The 19131-nt window shown below is 52.0% G+C and overlaps 1 protein-coding gene across 3 annotated transcripts in view; it reads right to left on the reverse strand.

The window, feature by feature from the left end:
* Positions 1-9774: 9774 nt before the first annotated feature.
* The window catches only part of MLXIP (MLX interacting protein), a 53298-nt gene continuing 43941 nt past the window's right edge, over positions 9775-19131 (reverse strand). For 2 of the 3 annotated variants that reach the window (XM_081036725.1, XM_081036724.1), the window contains exons 12-17: positions 17761-17888; positions 17159-17260; positions 16938-17065; positions 16621-16744; positions 15239-15368; positions 9775-14684 (exon numbers count right to left, since the gene is read on the reverse strand). In XM_081036725.1, coding sequence (XP_080892851.1) covers positions 14563-14684; positions 15239-15368; positions 16621-16744; positions 16938-17065; positions 17159-17260; positions 17761-17888 — 734 coding nt within the window. In that variant the 3' untranslated portion in view covers positions 9775-14562. Of the gene's footprint in view, positions 14685-15238; positions 15369-16620; positions 16745-16937; positions 17066-17158; positions 17261-17760; positions 17889-19131 lie in introns of those variants that run through there. The other variant, XR_013992462.1, reaches the window with a different exon arrangement.

Below are 19131 nucleotides of genomic sequence, written 5' to 3' on the forward strand. Positions count from 1 at the left end.
TCAGAGGGAACTTTCTGTGACTGAGTAAAAGCTTAACCTTGCCCAATTTTTAAAGAAAGAACAGGGAATATAACATAAAGCTGTAAGAAAACCATTTTCAAACCAATGTCATTTTTTTTTAAATTCTGGAGAGTTAAAAGGTGAGAAGAAAAATAAAAAGGAAATAGAAGAGGCAATCAGATAATGAGAGAGAGAGAGAAGAAAGAGGAAAAGGAGGAGGAGAAGGAGGGAGAGAAAAGAGAAGAAATGCGTTAGTGTAAAATAAGAAATCAAATAGCCAGTAAATGTGAAACAGCTCAGCCTCTCTCACAACCAGAAAGGCAAAGAAAGAGAAGATCCTATCTTCTGCCCACCAAATCAGCAAAGGTTTTACAAGTGAGGTTGTGATGAGAAGGTCCTGCTCAGCCACTTCTGGACACAGGTATCAGTCTCCTAAAAGGATTCCATTCCTCGCCCCGTGGCCCTCTCCCGCGGTTCTACCCTAACATAATTTCCTAAGGAGATAGCCACCCACTTGGACAGGATATACACACTTCATGGTCAAAACAGCATTAAAATGGTACATCTAAAACAAGGATGGGGCAAATATACGGTGATGGAAAGAGAACTGACTCTGGGTGGTGAACACACAATGTGATATATACATGATGTATTACAGAATCGTGCACCTGAAATCTATGTAACTTTACTAACCATTGTCACCCAATACACTTTAATTAAAACAAACAAACAAACAAGGAAATAAGAGTGGGACCGACCTGTGTTAGTCCAAGTCTTCCGGGAGAGAAGCGGATGGAATTCACCATGCCCCTTGTTTGTCAGCAGCCCAGCCTGTGAGGGGAGGAGGGGAAGTAGCAGGAGGAGGGAGGGGGCTGGGAGGCTGGGCAGGTCCAGGCAGGTCTGCACCCAGCTGAAGGAAGGGGTGAAGAAAGAAGGGCTGGTTGCAGGCTCTGAGACTGCAGTGCTTTTCCAGGAGAGTTCGGTAAGGCGGTCCGGGAATTCTCAGAGTCACTTGTCAGAGGAATGAGGTAGTCTCAGTGTCCCTGCCACACGGTCACTGGCTGGGAGAAGCCTATGGGAGGCATGATGGGCCAATGGGTTTCAGAGCACAAGAGCTGGGGCCCTCAGTCCAGATCTCTGCTTCCCAAAGGAGAAGATCTGAGAGGTACATGTTCAGCTCTGTCCTATCACCCAAATGACTAAAAATAAGAAAATGGCTAAAAAATACTATGGTGTCCCTATACGATGGCCATTCAAAATCATTTTCTCAAAGAATTCTTAATGGTATGGTAAAAATGCTCCAAATATTATATTTATAAAAGCAGGGTTCAAAACTGTATTTATGGTGGGACGGCCCGGTGGCTCAGGTGGTTGGAGCTCCATGCTCCTAACTCCGAAGTCTGCCGGTTCGATTCCCACATGGGCCAGTGGCCTCTCAACCACAAGGTTGACAGTTCAACTCCTAGAGTCCTGCAAGGGATGGTGGGCAGCGCCTCCTGCAACTAAGATTGAACACAGCACCTTAAGCTGAGCTGCCGCTGAGCTGCCGCTGAGCTCCCGAATGGCTCAGTTGGTCGGAGTGCGTCCTCTCAACCACAAGGTTGCCGGTTCTACTCCCCCAAGGGATGGTGGGCTGCGCCCCCTGCAACTAGCAACAGCAACTGGACCTGGAGCTGAGCTGCGCCCTCCACAACTAAGACTGAAAGGACAACTTGACTTGGAAAAAAGTCCTGGAAGTACACACTGTTCCCGAATAAAGTCCTGTTCCCCTTCCCCAATAAAATCTTTTTAAAAACTGAAAAAACAAAACTGTATTTATGGTGATCCCTATTAAGTTTAAAAGTGTGTGTGTGTGTGTGTGTGTGTGTGTAATGTGTATGAAGCAAGACTGGAAAAAGCATATCTTTGAGGATGGGGTAATTTTCTTTATATTTGTATGCATTTCCCAAATTTTCTAAATTCAGTGTGTATTATTTTAAAAACAAGTAAAATAAATACAACTTTAAAATTTAAAGAAATCGCAGTTGGAGGGAGGAAGATGAAATGTGGAGCAATGTGAAGGGTTTTAGAAGGACTATCAATAAACGTAAAATTCTTTGGCCACCAGGGTCTGTTCACTGTAGCAGTGGGTTTGCAATGTTTGTTGTTTCTTCTTACTATTCTTTGAAATTAGACTAGGGTCCACTGTTCACCACTCTTCATCTGCTCTCCAGGCCCCCAGCTGAATGGCACAATCCAAGCAGCCTATCTGGTCAGGTTATTCCTGACCATTCCTTGTACAGTATAACCGATTTCTCAGTGTCACCAATGCAGTATTATTTCTCCCAGCGCTTCCGTGGCCTATCCAAAACTATAGTACTTTATAATGAGAAGGAATATGCAGAATGACAATTACGAGGCTCTTTCAGATCTCAGCATTATTAATTCACTTATTCGAAAACATTGTTTCACCCAACAATATTGGTGCTAAGAGCAGATATTCTTGGGTTTCAGTTTCTGGTCCTCTCCTTAACTACATGTGATACAGCCTTAGACAGATTACTTCATCTCTGTTCTGGGCACTTTATATGAACGGCATTCTACAGTACGTGGCCTTTTTTGTCTGGCTTCTGTTACTCAGCATCACGTTTTCAAGATTCATCCATGTTGTCGCGTGGGTCAGTGCTTCATTCCTTTCTATGGTTGAATACTATTCCATAGTATGGATGGACCACATTTTGTTTATCCATTCATCAGTTCCAGGATGTTTGGGTCGTTCCTTATTTGGCTCTTATGAACAGCACTGCTGTGAATGTTTGCACACAGGTATCTGTTTGAATCCCTGTTTTCATTCCCTTTGGGTCCATACCTAGGAGTGGAATGGCTGGACCACATGGTAACTCTGTTTAACTTTTGGAGGAACTACCAAACTCTTTCCCACAGCAGCTGTACCATTTTACATTCCCACCAGCTATATATGAGGGTTCCGATATCTCCACATTCTCACCAACACTTCTTATTTTCCATTTTCTAAAAATTATAACCGTCCTGGTAGGTGTGAAGGAGTAGCTCATTGTGCTTTTTATTTCATTCCCCTAATGACCAATGATGTTGAGCATCTTTTCTTGTGATTAATGGTCATTTTCTTATCTTCTTTGGAGAAAAGTCTACTCCAATCCTTTCTGTATTTTTTCACTTTATTGTTGAGTTTTAAGAGTTATACATTCTGGATACTAACCCCTTCCTAGAAACGTGATTTGCAAATATTTTCTCCCTTTCTGTGGGTTTTCCTTTTGCTTTCTTAATAGTGTCTTTTGACACACAAAAGTTTTTATTTCCAATGAAGTGTAATGTATCTCTTTTTCCTTTGGTTGTTTGTGCTTTTGATGTCATGTCTAAGAAACTGTTGCCCAGTCCACGGTCATGAAGATTTACACCTCTTCTCTTCTAAGTCCCAACACCACTTGCTGAAAAGACTATTTTTCCCTCACAAGACTCCTGGCACCCTGTAGAAAATCGTTTGACATTCGATGTATAGGTTTATTTCTGGACTCTCAACAGGACAGAATTCCATCGATCTACACGTCTGTCTCAATGCCAGGATCAACTGCCTTCGTTATGTATGTAGACTTGTAATTAAAAATGGGAAATGTGAGCCCTCCGACTTTGAACTTCTTTTTCAAGATGGTTTTGGTTCGTCTGGGTCCCCTGCATTTCCACATGAATTTTAGGATCAGCTTGTTCATTTCTGCAAAGAAGGTGGTTGTCATTTTGGGAGGGGATTGCACTGAAGCCATAGAGCACTTTGGGGAGTATTGTCGTGTGGGCAATACTATCTTCCAACCCACAAACACAGGATGGCTTTCCATTTAGACAGGCCTTCTTTAATGTCTTTCAACATTTTTTAAATCGGGGTAAAATTCATATAACATAAAATTAACCATCTTAAAGTGCACAATTCAGTGGTGTTTTAGTATGATCACAATGTTGCGTAACCACCACCTATATTAAGTTCAAAAACATTGTCATCACCCCAAAAGGACACCCCATAATTAACCCGTCACTCTCTAACCCTCCTTCCCCGAGCCCCTCGCAAACCTAATCTGCTTTCTATCTCTATGGATTTGCCTGTTCTGGGTATTTCCTATAAATGGGATCATACAATACGTGGTCTTTTATGTCTGGTTTCTTTAACTCAGCACCGTGTTTCTGAGGTTCATCCACATTATAGCATGTCTGAGGACATCATTCCTTTTTACAGCGGGATAATAGTCCTCAACAATGTTTTGTAGGTTTCAGTGTAAAAGTCTTACATTTCCTTGATTAAATTCTCTCCTAAGCATTTTATTCTCTTTGAAGCTATTGCACATAAAATGGTGTATTGCTAGTGTCCAGAAATGCAGCTGATTTTTGTATATCGATGTTGTGTCCTGCGACCTTGGCGCACTCATTACGAATGTGTGTGCATGTGTGTGTCCCTTACCGTTTTCTATATATGGCGTCATGTCATCTGCACATAGAGACGATTTCCCCGTTAAATATGTTGCTGTGGGGTTCTCGTTGATGCCCTTATCAGGTTGAGAGAGTCCCCCTCTACTCCTAATTTTTTGAGTGTTCTTATCATGAAAGGTAAGGCTTAGTTTTCTCCTTTGTAACATAAGGATAAACATCTCTACCATACAGTGTCTTTAGGGGATAAAAATGTGATAACGGAACATGGCCAGCATGGGGCTGGCCCCTGTAGGCTGTTATCACAGGGGCAAGGGCCAGGCTCTACAGTCAGACACACCCACGTCTACAGCTCAGGTTCAAACTTAGTCATGGTGCCACTGGGCAAGTTACGTAACCCTCTACGCCTCAACCTCCTTATCTCCGAAGTGGGCTGCGAACAGCACCCGTGTCACAGGGCTGTTGCGTCACCCCGGGCAGGTAGTGGGTTGATGTGATTTCAATCATGAGCTTCCTAAGTAAGTGCCCAGGACATAGAAGCTTTGCGCTACGGTAGATGACTGATAAAATGCGAGGTGGTCCCTGTCCTTAGGAAGGGGTGATGATGTGAATGCAGTATTGACAATTCCCCAGCAGAAGGTGGCATGTGACGTAAGTGACAGGAATGGAGCATTGGTTGCAGTTCAAAGTCCAAAGTGGGTTGGGCCAGGGCAGGCTAGAGAGAGGAGAAAACACAAGGCCTCCGGGAGAGGGACTGCTGGCCAAGGCACAGCGGGAAGAAGCACGGGGCCTGGCTGCAGACCCACAGGGAGGCCATTTTGCTCAGAACCTGGGCTGTGTAACGGGGAGTAATGGGAGATGGGAGATGCCACGTTGATGACCCCGGGGCTTTATTCTAGATGAGCAGGAAGTTCTGAAGTGCTGGGAGGAGGGCAGGTTTTGAAAAGGGGATGGGTGTTAGGAAGCAGAATGCTATGTTCTGACCTTGTGAAACCAGAGCGAAGAGGGTTCTGTTAGGACATAACTCTGACCTGTACCAGCTGTGTCCACGACACGGAATGGGATCACAGTCTGCGACATTTCAGAGACAGAATTCACAACACAAGATTTGGCGAATGAAAAGGGAGCGGGCAGGATGCGGTGGGGAAACGAGAATTACAATGACTTCAGGGTATTAAAAAGGAGGATGGTCTTTGCGGTGGCATTAATACAATCTGAGAAATTTGCAAGAAGATTTGATTTGTTGGGGAAGCATGAAGAGCAAAAGTAGCTAATATGACGGGCTTCCTACACACCGGGCCATGTAATCCTTACAACCGTCTGGTGGGTGTGATGTGATCGTTAGACACATTTTATAGGTGAAGACTTTCAGGCCCCCAGAGGCTGTCACTGGCCCAAGGCAGTCAGGAGCCAGAGGGTGAGGCGTTGGATTTTAGTTGAAATGCAATAGGAAGCCTCTAGAAGCTCAAACAGTGTGTCGTGTCTTTAAAAAGCTCATTGCAGCTCTGTGGAGATGACGGAGGAGCAGCAAGAAATGGAACATGGAAAATAAGTCACCCAAGGAGGTGATGGCAGTTTGGTTTATTGTGACAGCCGTGGGGGTGGGGTGGGGTGCTGGATCTGTGATGATTTGGGAGGGAACACTGACAGGAATTACTGATAAACTGAAGGTGGTAAGTGAAAGAAAGGATGACACCAGGGTGAGGTCTGAATTTATGGCTGAGCAATTGGGTGAAGAGCAGGGCCATCTATCCGGATGCAGAATATTTGGGGACGGATGAGTTTGCGGCAGGAGAGATTGACAGTTAAAGAAACACCGGTTAGAAGTAGAGAGAGTTGAGAGAAACTTGTGAGTGGAGAAGAATGAGTCAACTGGTAAAAGAGACAGAAGAGATAACAGACAAGAAAAAGCCCCCATGGGGAGACACGGCCACACGGAGATGTGGGATTTGTGAATGTTTCTGTCTGTGGGAAGCGCTCTCCCTGGGGGTTTTGCCCCTCTCTGCCTGGCTAACTCTGCTTGTGCTGCTGGCTCCTGGTTCAGGTGCCAAGTACCAACGGGGACACCCCTGACCCTCTCCAGGACTGGCTCCTGCCGATCCTGTAGGACCTCATGCACCCGCCTTCACCCCATCACTCGCAGATTTTGTTATGTCTCCAGTACAGCCCGTTGTGTTCCCTGAACCAAGGTCAAATTCAGCCTTCAGCACATGCTTGATCAAATACTGGAGGAAAAGAGGGAAAGTGGGGAAACTCGTGGCAGCTATTTGGGGAGGAGGTACAGTATGTCTGTCTCAGTGGTGGTCACTCAGTTAAGTGACAGGTGGGCTGGGATTCAGGGGACATCACAGGTTGGCGTCTGGGCTGCAGGGCAGGATGGAAGGACTGCTAACTTCTGCAGCACGCCCCACCCCCACTGCAGATCTGTAATGGAACCGACCAACCCTGTTGGGTCACTTCCCCCAGGAGTGAAAATCAGTCAGACTAGATGGAGAGATTAGACTGTTTGCTGTACCATACCCATTAAGGCAGGAAAGTAGACGCTTATCTTAGAAAGCTTTTCCCCTCTTTAAACAAAAAGGGTTTTCTAGGTAATAGTTCCGTGACACAGAAAATCTGATCAATCAGAACTCTCCATTCCCCAGGTTTCTCTTTAACTGTGACTCGGTAGCTTTCACAAAGCTTTCGGAAGCCTCTAAGGCACCAACATGGCAGGCATGTGTGTAATTCTGGAAACGGTAATTAAAAACACACTTACTATTAAGAGATGAAATCTATGCGGTGTCTGAGGTTGGCTTCAAAGGAGTGGGGGTGGGGTGAGGTAGATATAGAATGGAATTGGCCCTGCATTGGTCACCATTAGAGTGGGTGATGGGTACATGGGGGTTCATTATACTGTGCGTTCTACTTTTGTGCATGCTGGAGGTTTTCTGAAGTAAAAAGGTAAAAAAAGAAATAAATAAAATGCATACTTATTGAAATTTAGGACCAGTGCAATCACACCGCCCTCCATGAGGCTAAATTCAGATTTTGACACCCAAACCAGAGCTACTAGAGAGGACAAGCTGTGTTCTACAGAATCAAGTCCACATCCAGGACAAAATGCTTTTAAATGCCGTTTAGGGAGAATTCTTATCATACCTAAACCTAAGTACTAAATTGCAACCTAAATGACTAAAGTGGACCTTTTATACTAAGTCTGTAATCGCAGGAGTCAATGCCTAAGTGAGCTTGACGTCTGCCCTCGCCAGTCGCCCCCTCGCTCCCCTGAAGTCTTACCAGGGTTCCCACACCCTCCACCTCTCCGAGGAGGGAAGGGCAGCTGAGCCGGTGGAATGGCCGGGGCTGAGGGTTCACGCAGCAGGTTACCTGGGCACCTGCCATGTGAAAATTGGGTGCTGGGTACAGCAGTGACCACGGGGCCTTGGAACCTGGAGGGGAAGCTGGACAGAATGACAAGCACGGTCGGTGCCTGAGGAAACGGGGGCTCTGAGGCCTAACTTCGTGTGTGTGCTTACGTGTGTGGGCACCGGTGTGGGCACGAGTGATTGTCCCCCTGCGCTGGGGGGAGTGCCTTTGGGGCTGGTTTCTGAAGAACTGCTATGTAAGGTTGAAGACCGGAAGAAGGACTAGGAGATAGCCAGGAAAATGAGTGGAGGTGGGGGAAAGGCCTGGGGAAAACCTGAAGAGAGAAGCACAACGTGGTTGTGTTCCAAGAACTGAAAAGAGCAAAGAAGTCTGCAGGGGCAAGATGGCGGGCGGGGAGGATGGCCAGGAGGGGTGGCCTTGCTCTGCAAAGCCCTTGAAGGACTGAGTGAGGAGTGACATGGCTGGACTTGGGCTTCTCCAAGCTCGCACTGACTGTAACGTAAGCTGGACCATAAGACAGGATGGGCTGGAGGACACCATGGTGGGAACTGGTTGAGAAACGACAGCAACATGGGCGTGGATAATGGCAGGGGGTGGAGAAAGCGGTGACGTCTTTGGAAGAAAATTAGAAGGCAAATTTGACAGGGCTTGGTGTTGGGAAAAGTGAAGGCAGAGTGAGGGGAAGGACTTCAGAGGTAACCCTCAGATTTGGTGCATGGAAAGGATGCTTACAAGATAAAAGTGACCCTTTAGCCATCTTACTCAGACATGTAGCCTCGTGACCTTGGGAATGACTCGGATTCTTCCCTATGAAATGGGAATAACTACACCACCAACCTGAGACCTGTCCCCCCACGGTGGCTCCACACCTGACAGTGCACTGGCCTCGCTCCCTCTGGACACTCTGCCCCTCCCCTCCCAGCCTATCCACTCTGCCTTCTTCTCCAGATGATGTCCCAACCACCTTCTAAGATTCCACATGTACCATGGGGCTGGGCTCAGGAAATCATAAACAACAAAATAGATACCTGTTGCTTAGCGCAAAGGAAATTGAGCTCTTTCTAAAGCCCACAGGAGTCCTTGCACCACTCACTTCTCTCTCTCGGGCCCCCCTCTCAAGATCCCAAATCTTGTCCTGTCATGAACTCTGTTCCTTGGGGGAGGCATGGGGATTTGATCAGACAAGAGCCTGTGTATCCAACCACTGCCTTTTGGTCAAGAGATCCAGACCTGGGCAGTTGTTGGGTGAAACAGCTGGCAGCTCCACAGAGGGACAGCAGCCTGCAAGGACCCCATGGCTCATCCCATCGAGTCTCCCTGCCCAGGCACAAGGAGCGGGGTGGGGGAAGTCGGGGTACAGGAAGATGGTATGGAAGAGAGGAAAGCTTCAAGATTAGCGATCATCAAAACCTTCTCAGCACAACACAGGTCAACTTTCTAACTCTGCTGGTCAACTTGCCAGCATTTTCCATCTCTGGTATTAGGTCAACAGGTTAGCAGAGGCCACAGCCACCTGGGACCATCACGAGAACCCTTTCAGCGTCGGGGCCAGCCATATAGGCGATAACCTCCACTTTCTTACGTGCAGGGCTTCATGGGTCAGAGCACCGTGACACGTGTGCTTTTGTGAACTCACCGCCACCCTGTACGGCGTGTGAGGCAAGGGCTGTGTGCTGACCTTGCAGGTGAGGAAATAGGCAGTCTGTACAAGCACCACTGAACTGTTCGCCTGGCAAAGCCCTGCAGCGCCAGACTCTGGTGAGAGCAAGGCCTGTCACACTGGGCGTGTCACCAGCCCTTTCAGCACAGGCCCCTTTAGGACCTGCCTTCCTGGACACAGCTCCAGAGCCCCCGCCTGCTTGGGCCTCTCCCCACACCACTCCAGGCCGAGCCACATCTCCAGGTTAGAATGAGTGAGCTTTGTCATCTCCTGTCATCTCTGCCACAACTCAACCACTAATGAACACACACCACAGGTTTTTCCAAAAAATACGGCTTTTTATTGTCTTGGATGCAAATATAGTTTTCAAACTGCATTGTAGTGTTGAATACAGCTGGTGGAGATGTGCTTCTCGACAGCAGAGCAGAAAGGGCCGTGTTCTGGGTGACGCAGGCCTGAGGGAGCCTCCAATGGACAAGGCTCTTCTGGGGTCTGATTGGTTTTCAGACCCCCAAAGGGTACCTGTCTCCTCAGGGGCCCTGGAAAACGAGTCATTTACACAATGGACCAAAACCTGGAACAGAACGTGGTGTTTCGGCCCTGCTGTTACAAAATAAGCAAATAATACGGTTTCCTTTCACAGACTGTGTGAAAAAATTCAGATACAGAAGCAGCAGGCGCAGTGGGGGAGAGGCTGCTTTCCAGCTCCCTTGCGAGAACGCGGCCCGGGAGTTGTGGCTCCTGGGGCCGAGCCCTTCATACCTTTTAATTGCAGGATGTAAACTCTACGGAAATGTATAAACTTCAGTCTCTCCCAACCCTCCACAACCTCAACTCTTGAGAGCAGCATGTCTCTGCTCAGAAACCCAGCAGAGAATCCTTCAAATCAGCGATGCCCTGGGTTGACTGGGAAACCGAAAGTTCGACTGGGAGATAGAGGTGAGTTTTGCTACATAATTGGAAAGGAATTTCACAAAAATAAAATTCCATTAAGTAAACACACACGCACACGTACACACACACACAAAGGAAAAGCCAACATTCAACATAAAGAGTTCCCTTTTCTTTCTCAAGGGCTGATTTTCCCAAGTTCCAACAAGAAAACAGCCCACAGGGGCTGAGGCAGGAAAGCCAAGTCCTCAGAAGGGAGAGAGACTCAGGCAGCTGACCCGTGTGAAGCACCGGGGAACCTAAGGCTTCTCTCCGTGTTCCTGGAGCCCTTCCGACCACAGACCTGCTGGGCAGACCAAGGCCAAGATAGCTACGAAATGGTACAAACATGCGTTGAGCTTCCAAACTCTTCCACCCTCCAGCCTCGCTGCTCTCTCCCTTTACCTGTGTTCAGACATGGAGAAAACCCTCTATTATACGTGGGAGGCATTGGGGTGCTGAGCCAAACCAGGGTTTGCCACTGCCCGGGCATCCCAAGGCTCCACGCTGCCACAGCAGGGCTCTCCCCACTCCCTTCCCTGCCAGGCGCCAGCCCAGGAATCGCTCTGCAAAGTTAAGTCCTTACAGGTGGTGGGTGGGTTTCGCCTTCGGCAAAGGGATTAAGCGGAAGCAAGGTGTCTCTAGGGAAAGGCTGTTCTTCCTGCCAGAGAGAGAGCAGCCCGACTTACACCCTGGTTTGTGAGGGGGCCTCGAGCAGTGGGACAAATTCCACCGAGGGACCAGGTGACCACCAGAGGGGAAGGGACTGCTGAGAGTGTGAGGGGGAATGAGGTGCTGTTACAAGCCTATCTGCAGCCAGTGACATAAAAGAACCGAACTGAGAAAGGATCGGCCATCGCGGGGCCTGGCCCACTGCACCCACCCACCCTTCCCCACACTGAGCGAGTCTGCTAGCCACGGCTGACAGACCCACAGGACAGTCCCACTCCACTCCAATGAGTTCTAGTCAGCTACAGTGAAAACTGGTCACCTGCAGACAACTATAAACCTGCTACCGGGGATTCTAGGTGGGGAGCCAGCCAGGACTGCACATGGAGACGGGAGTGTGTGACCCTTCCGGGTAGTGAGTCTGCCAGGATCAGGCAATGGCACTCACCACCGTACCACTTCACCTGGGACAGGACAAAGGGGTTCCGCACCACCCTGGTCTCCTGTGTCCCCTAAGAATCTGTTTATATTTCTATCAGCCATAGCAGAAAAACCTTTAGGCCTGACCTCTAGAAGGGGGATGTAGGGTCAGGTTGCAAGAACAGGAAGTAGAGAAAGAGGGGTACCCAAGGACACACGGCCAACCACTGAGCACCCCTCCCACAGGGCCGAGCTGCGATGCCACTGCCCAGCCCCATTCCCTCATCCTTGACAAGACCCAGTACCAACTTCTGATGTGGGGACTGCTTCCAAAGCTGCCGGTCTGCCACCTTCTGAGGGGGTGACAGCTGGTGTGTAACTGGCCTGAGATAAGAGGGACAGGCCTTCTGCCTTTCAGAAAGCCCCACGGTGGCAGCGGCTCTGTCCCCACTCATTGTGAAACAGCAAGCAGCAGCGTGAGGGAGCTGATGGCACACAGAGATTTCACAGAAACACTTGCAGAGTCCTGTGCCAGACAGCATTGTTTTCTCTTTTCGGATTGATTTTTCTTATTCTCCAAAATGTCAGCATTTTAGTTTCTTTTGTGGGAATAGGAAGAGGAGTGGGGGTGACAATGAGTGTAAACAAACCACAGCCCCACCGTCAGCATCCACGGCAGGCCGCTGGCAGAGTGGCCTCGGTATCCCAGACCCCAGCTGGGGGACTCCAGGATGGAGGTCAAGGCTAACCCAGATTCATTAGGCAAGATTCCACAAGAAAACTTCCAGGACAAGAAACGATCACGTCTGCAGTAAGAGAAACAACAACTTTGTGGCCTTCCAGGCGTGGTAATGGCAAGCACCAAGAGAAATGGATTTAAGTAAATATCTCAAACAAAAACATGCATCTGTTACCAGTCTGCTGGGACACACAGAGACAGAGAGACAGACAGACAGACACACACACATCCTTCAAAGTCACATACAAGCTAACAGCCTTAAATATCGAACAAAACAGAATCATGAACATTAATTCAGCAAAAGGGAGAGAGGGAGAGGTAGGCCAAAGAAGCAAGAGGCCAATTTTATATCCCATGGAGTTTTTAAAAAAGGACTCCCAGCAAGGGGTGGGTGGGGAGAAAGCTATCGATTTAGGAGAGGTTTAGGCCGGGCCAAGCACTGTGGCCACCTCACGGTTTATAAAGGCACAGGATCTGGGGCAGGAGCCAAGCTCCCGACCCTCCACGAGCCCTCAGAGCTGGGGACGTTTCACGTTTTACTCTTTTCCTTTGACTCTCCTGGGGCTCTTACCTCAGTGGTCGCCCCCTTTTGAAGGGGGCTTCACGTTTACCCTGGGGGCAAAGGTGGGTTCTCTCACATCGCAGTGGAAATTAAGGACCAGTCCAGCCTCATCTTGTGCTCACCCCTTGGAAAGAGATCCGGGAGGCTTGTAAACACGTTTTATGGGGAGACTGAGGGGTGCCGCCACTCTGCTCTCGTACGGGGTCGGAGCACGGACCAGACTGCAGGCGACTGACTGGTCAGTGACCTGCAGCGGAGACGGTGGCACGGCCGGAAGCGGGAGAACCCCCATCCGTGCTCCATCACCCAAGCTGAGGCAGGGCTGGCCGCCTTCTGACAACCTTCCCTGGGCCTCCAGGAGCCAGGGTGGCCTCGGCATGGATCGGAACTTCAGGAGGTAGTGATGGTTCCCCCACACAGGCCTCCCGGGCCCCCTCAGACTCCCAGTCTGCCCAGCACTGCTGTCTTGTCACCATCTCTGGCAGGGAGGCTAGGTGACAGCCAGCTGGCCCTCTGAACTTCACAGCAGGACGATAAGAGCACTTTCTTTGCAGGAGGTGCTCTTAGCCGGGCTTCCTGAGTGTTAGTTTGCCCTTCCACCCTCAGCTCCTCCAGCAGATCCGGCGAGGACAGGGCCTCGACACCCTGTGGCCGTGCCTTCCCCTGGACCCACCCCCCACTACAAGTCGCACATTCAGAAACAGCCCGCTGTCCCCACACGTCCCCCGCTCCGTCAGCTCCGAGGGTAATGCTTCGCTGTCTGATCTGGGAGACGCCGACACACAGGGAGGCTGGCCTCCCTGGAGTTCTACCTGTCAACATTCGGTTTCTTCCTCCCAACACAGGACGGGACAGACTTTGGGTGTGCAGACGTCTTTGGTCCGAGAACTGTGATGGTTTGAGGCTCCCGGGTGAACAATGGCAGCACCGTGGAGTCTGGTCTTTCAAATGCCACACCCTAAGGGCTGTGCGTGTCCTTTAGACACTGCTGACTTGTCCGAGGCTGACCTTGGAAGCAGGTGGAGAAGAAGGGTGGAAGGGCCACGCTGTGAGCTGACGCCCGGGGAGGCCCCGGGCTGAGTCCCCACCATAATTCTCAAGTCACGCCAAGGGGACCTAAATCTAGCGGATGAGGACACCGCGCCGGAGGGTTTCCCAGCCAGAGTGGCAGCTTTGCATTGTTTGTGCTTTCCTTCTCGTCCCATGTGCACTCACAGCCCCTGCTTTTGCAGACGTGCGTTCTGAGGCTCCCCAAGCAGCTGACCGTGCATAAGCCTGAGCAGTTGTCCAAGTCTATCTACAAAGTCAGAGTCAGAGGAAGTCAGAGGGGAGGAAGAAAGATGCCTTCCAAGTCCCCACGGCGGGCCAGAGCAGTACAACTGCCCAGGATACGACAGACATGAACCAGAAGGGACCCTTCAGTTTTCCAACTCCAGGAGCAGTGCTGCCTCCTGCTGCCCCACCTACTCCCCACACTGGCGCCAGGGGCCACCAGCAGAACAGGGCCACAGCGGCAGCGTTCCGTCTGGGCTGCCCCGAGGGCAGGAGAGGTTGTGACTGAGGTTGCTGAGTGAGACTTTACAGCAAGGGGTCCCCAAGACAGGCTATTGCCGTTGGCAGGACCGACCCTGCTTCAGACCTGAGTACAGTGCCCCAGCGGCCCAGTGGGCCCGCAGAGTCAGAGGGAGGCCCTGGGGCTCCGCGTCAGCAGAGGTGCGGCCACCTGTCACAAGCAGGGAAAGGTCCCCAGGGCATCTCGTGTGGCCACGTGCCCACTGAGCGTTGCTAAGACTCCCCCGATCTCTTGCCAATCTTGGTGACGGCCTCTGCAGCCTGCTCTGGCAGCCGGGACGGGTCTGTGAGGATGGAGGTGCTGGTACTCAGATGCCGCAGGGTGTTCAGCACCGCTGGAAGACAGGAGGGGGGTTAGCCTGACGGCACGGCACACGCACGGCTTCCAGCCCCACAGTGAACCGCGCACGCAGTCTTACACACCACCGTGGCGGTTCTCGTGCCTGCCAAGGTGGGAGGCACTGAGCCCAACCCAAGGGCAGGCCCCAGGAAGCTGCTATGCCGACGGGGCACTCACCCCTCTGCCTGTAGGATAGCGCCCCGAATCCTACCTTCTATCCTACACAGGCGGGAATGCTAAGCTCTTCCCGCTGGTCCTCCTGTTAGCACTACGCCTCCATAACCTGACTTGCAGGCATAGCTTTGTTGGTTATTTTAAGGACTAAACAAGAAAACACATCTGAAGGCACCGAGACAGGCCTGGTGAACAGCAAGTGCTCAGTAAATGTGGGCCAGACGTGATCGCAGTGACACACACACAGGTGGCAGGCGAGCCGTGCTGGCCCAGCGCCCGCTGCACAGCACCCGCTGTGGGCCCTGGAGCCGGGCTTCTCTGCAGCTCAGGGTGATGCCCGCAGCCCCACACCCAGGCCACCGGCCCGCCACTCACTCGGCCTGAGGATGGGCAGGGAGCAGTGCTGGTCCAGCCAGGACAGTGCCGTCCGGTGCAGCTCTTCCAGGCTGTTGGTGGACACCATGCCCTTGAAGGACTCAAACAGTGGCTTGATGATGACACTGAACTACACGGTATGCGGGTTAAAGAAAAGGTTGAGCGAGGAGGAGGTGGGTGGCCTCCTTGGGACCAACAAGCAACTGCAGACGGTGGCGACAGGGCCTGGGCAAGGTAAGCAGCCCTCACACACGCCACAACGGCTCTACCTAACCACGCCCGGCTCTGAGCAGGCCAGAGGCAGGACAGGGACGTTTCCTTGGTCTGGAATGTGTCCTGGTGCAGCAGAAGCACACAGCACAGCGGGTGGAAGCCATCTGTCTGCAGATGACGTCTGTCTTTTGTGTCAAACACCAGGATGCCGGCTCTCCACCTCAGGCAACCTGCTCAGTGGAGGCACGAGGTCCACCTGCCCTGTGACCTGGGCCGGGACACTGTCCCCAGGGCCCCGTGCCTCAGCCTGGTGCTGAGGAATGTGCCATTCGACCAGAGGTCCCGCTTCACCCCAGCTGCCACTCGCTAGTGATAAGGGATCAGGATCAGAGCTCGGCCTCAGGACAGCAAGGCAGGAAGCCAGAGGGGCGTCCAACCTCTTCTTTTCAGAGCCAGCCATTAGGTGCACAGGTACCATCTGCCCTGTCAGCTGACAGGGGCGGCTCCTGTTTGTCAGAGCCAAGGCCGGGGTGGCGGCCCACCCACCGTGTGTGCACTGTCTGCTCAGAGGTGGAGTACCACCTGGGTGAGGAGTGACAAGGCAGGAGCCGTTCCCCGTGAGGGCCCTGCTGCCATCTGGAAAGCCAGGTGAGCGGGGCCTTGTCCCCAGAGACAGGGCCCAGCACCTCATGACGGCATTCAGGGTCTGGGGCACAAACTTAGAGGACAGCCTGCAGAGAACTGGTTTCAATGTGGGCTCTGCCACTTGGTCCTGTGAGCCCCAGTTTCCCATCTGTCACATGGGTGGTACTGCCCCTTCCCACTGTTGGCTGCTGGAATGTGTTAGACGAGATCCCACCTCCTCTCCACACTATTGCTTCCGCAAGCGGCTCTAGCGGTATCTTTATTTCTCAAGGACCTAGAGAGCACTGCTGGCCCCTTGTGCCTCGCAGGAAGCCCCGAGCCTGGGGGGTTGCCAACGACAGACTCGCTCCACATCGTGGGCCTGGCCAGACCTCCTCGCTCGACACAGAAACTAGCACTGCCTGTCCCAATGAACAACCACCACCTAGAGAGAATCTTTCTGAAGGAACTAGACTGTGGATGTGTGCTGCTTTGGTGTGCTGGTTTGGGGCGGGGGGGAGGGCACAAAGAAAACCCAAAGATACAATCCAGAACTTCCAGTTCTGCAGGGTCCGGCTCTTCACATATTCGTCAAACATGTCTGTCATGTGATCGAACTGGCGCCGGGTGATGGGGACTCCTGTGGCCGGGAGCAGCTGCTGGCAGGAGCTGAAAGGGCAGGACGAGTCAGAAAGCTTGGAGGAGCTGGTGGCAAATTTGGACCCCGGGGGCCGCAATGGACATGGCCAGCCCGTTGTTGGGTCACCACAGGCCCAAGAGGGGGCCTGGGAAGGGGAGGGTGACAAAAAGCAAATTGCTGCTGCCAAGGGTGCCAAGGTCACAGGCCCAGGCCGCGCCTTACATGATGGTGGCATTGAGCTCCTCGATCTCGTCCCGCAGACGCCGCGCTTCCTCCTGCACCTGGCTGCGTTCCTGCTGCAGCTTGGTGATGTGCTCCACCGTCTTCTGCAGCGTGATGGCGTGGCTGGTCTGCGGGCGGCGGGCAGGCGGCGGGCGTCAGGCACAGCTCCGCCCTGCGGCCGGCCCGCCTGGCCCCCGGCCCCCACACCCCCGGTGCCTCACCAGCTTGGAGTTGTTGGAGATCAAACTGTTCAGCGTGTCGAAACCCATCTTGATGTTGAAGCGCCTCTTCTGCTCAGCTGAAATGTGCTTCATCTGCCGGTTCTGTTGGGGACAGGGCCCGTCACAGCGACCTGGGGCCGCGTCCCCTCGTCCCTCCTCTCCCTCCTCCCTCCCAACCTGCTGCTGACTACTGGGGACAGAGCTACGTGGAAGGAGGGGCGACAGGAAGCTGGAGGGCAAGGCCCTTCAACGACTGGAAAGAACAAACGCTGCTGACTCGGCACTTCCCAGCCACCCGCAAACCTGTCCCCTGCTGTCCCAGTTCTGGCAGCTGCCACTTCCTCCCACGTTACAGGACTCCATGTTCCTTCCACAGGCCGGAGAGTGGGTGGCGGGGGGAGGAGCGGGCTCAGGCTCCAAATGACAGCAGCAGACACCATGCTTCTGATGCTAACTAACCCAGCCCAGGGACACGGGAGCCTGTGGCTCTCCTTTCCAGTGTCCTACGGGACGCAGCTGTCCCAAAGGTCCCAGGCTATTCTCCGCCTCCTGGCCGCCCCATCCTTCCGAGAGAATCAAGACCTGAGAGGGACATGAGGTACCTTTAAAACAGCCACATTTTTGGGGTCCGTGGAGTATTTCCCTGAGCAGTTGTTCTGGGGAGACTGAGGACTAGGGCTGTGTTCAGATGCACATGGGGACGCCTGCCCTGAGGTCGGGCCGTCTCGACCTGAGAGAACAGACGCTTCTGAGGGACAGGGCTGGAGAGGGGGGCTTGGCAAGGCTGCACCAGCTGCAGTCCTCACCCACGAAGCGAACCCCCAACAAGTCCTAAGACTCGGAAACCCCTGGTGAACCCTGCACAGTGGCCTCAGAGCAAAACCCAGAGAAATCCTTGCCAACCTCCAAAGGGGGTTCTGCCAGGCCCGAGCGAGGCCTGAGGAGGGCTGGCCGGACATGGAGCGGAGTGTGGCCTGAGCTCTGCCAGTCACACGTCTTGGGGGACGTGGGCGTTTTGAGAGGAGGTCGGATAGCCTCTTACAAAGCCACCTGGAGCCAACAGTCTCCACAGGGCTTATAAGGCTCTGCTTCTCACCCGGTGTGGTAAGAACATGCATATGTTCTACTTTTGTTCTTTAAACTCTACAGAGATGTTTTCTCGTACTTTTTTCAACCTTACCCACACCCCAAACTTTAATTAAAAAAATAAAAACACTGTTTTACCCACGGAGAGTGTGATGGAGAGAACCTACGACCTTGGTGGGCCGTGCTGCAACCTCTCGGCCCTTCTACCTTCCTGTACACGACGGTTCAAGTTCATTTCCTCTACTGGATTATTCCTGCCATACACTCTCTCAAGCTCCCAGCACAGCTCTCACTTTCTGTGTCTTAAGTCTCAGTAGACAAGGTGACATCTCCCAAGCTCTTCCTTATGTGACTTTAGGGGCCTGTCTCATTACTAGTCTGTGTCCTTTCCAGACACGAGGTCCTTATTCTTCCAAAGCTGTCCTCGGACAGATCCCTCTGTCTGGTCCCTGTAAGCAGAGACCTTCCTCCTTGTGCCTTCCGAGGCAGAAGGAAGATAGCTCTTGAAACCGAGTTCCAGGAGCAGCCAGGCCGTGGCTTGGTTTCAGCTTCCTGAGCGGAAGGAGCTGGGCTTCTGGTTCCAGCCCCGCCCCAGCCCCAGTGGAACAGCTTGGGACAAATCCCTTACCCCCAACCTCCTGCTGGCCAGGCGTCACCCTGACTGGCTCCCCAATGAAAGGCCCACACGTGGAAGCTGGCTGACAGATGCGCAGGGCTTATGAGCTGACGCGGAGACAGAGCTCGTGTGTTCTGGCAACTACCGACAAGGACCCCTCAATTCCTTTTCTCCTTTCCTGGCTCAGACTGGCAGCTCAGGGCCAGGCCTTTCTGAAGGAGGTTACCATTCGTGTTTCCCCGAGTTTCTAGCTACCGACACTGCAACATGC

The sequence above is a fragment of the Rhinolophus hipposideros genome (assembly GCF_964194185.1).
Source record: "Rhinolophus hipposideros genome assembly, chromosome: 24".
Taxonomy (NCBI): domain Eukaryota; kingdom Metazoa; phylum Chordata; class Mammalia; order Chiroptera; family Rhinolophidae; genus Rhinolophus; species Rhinolophus hipposideros.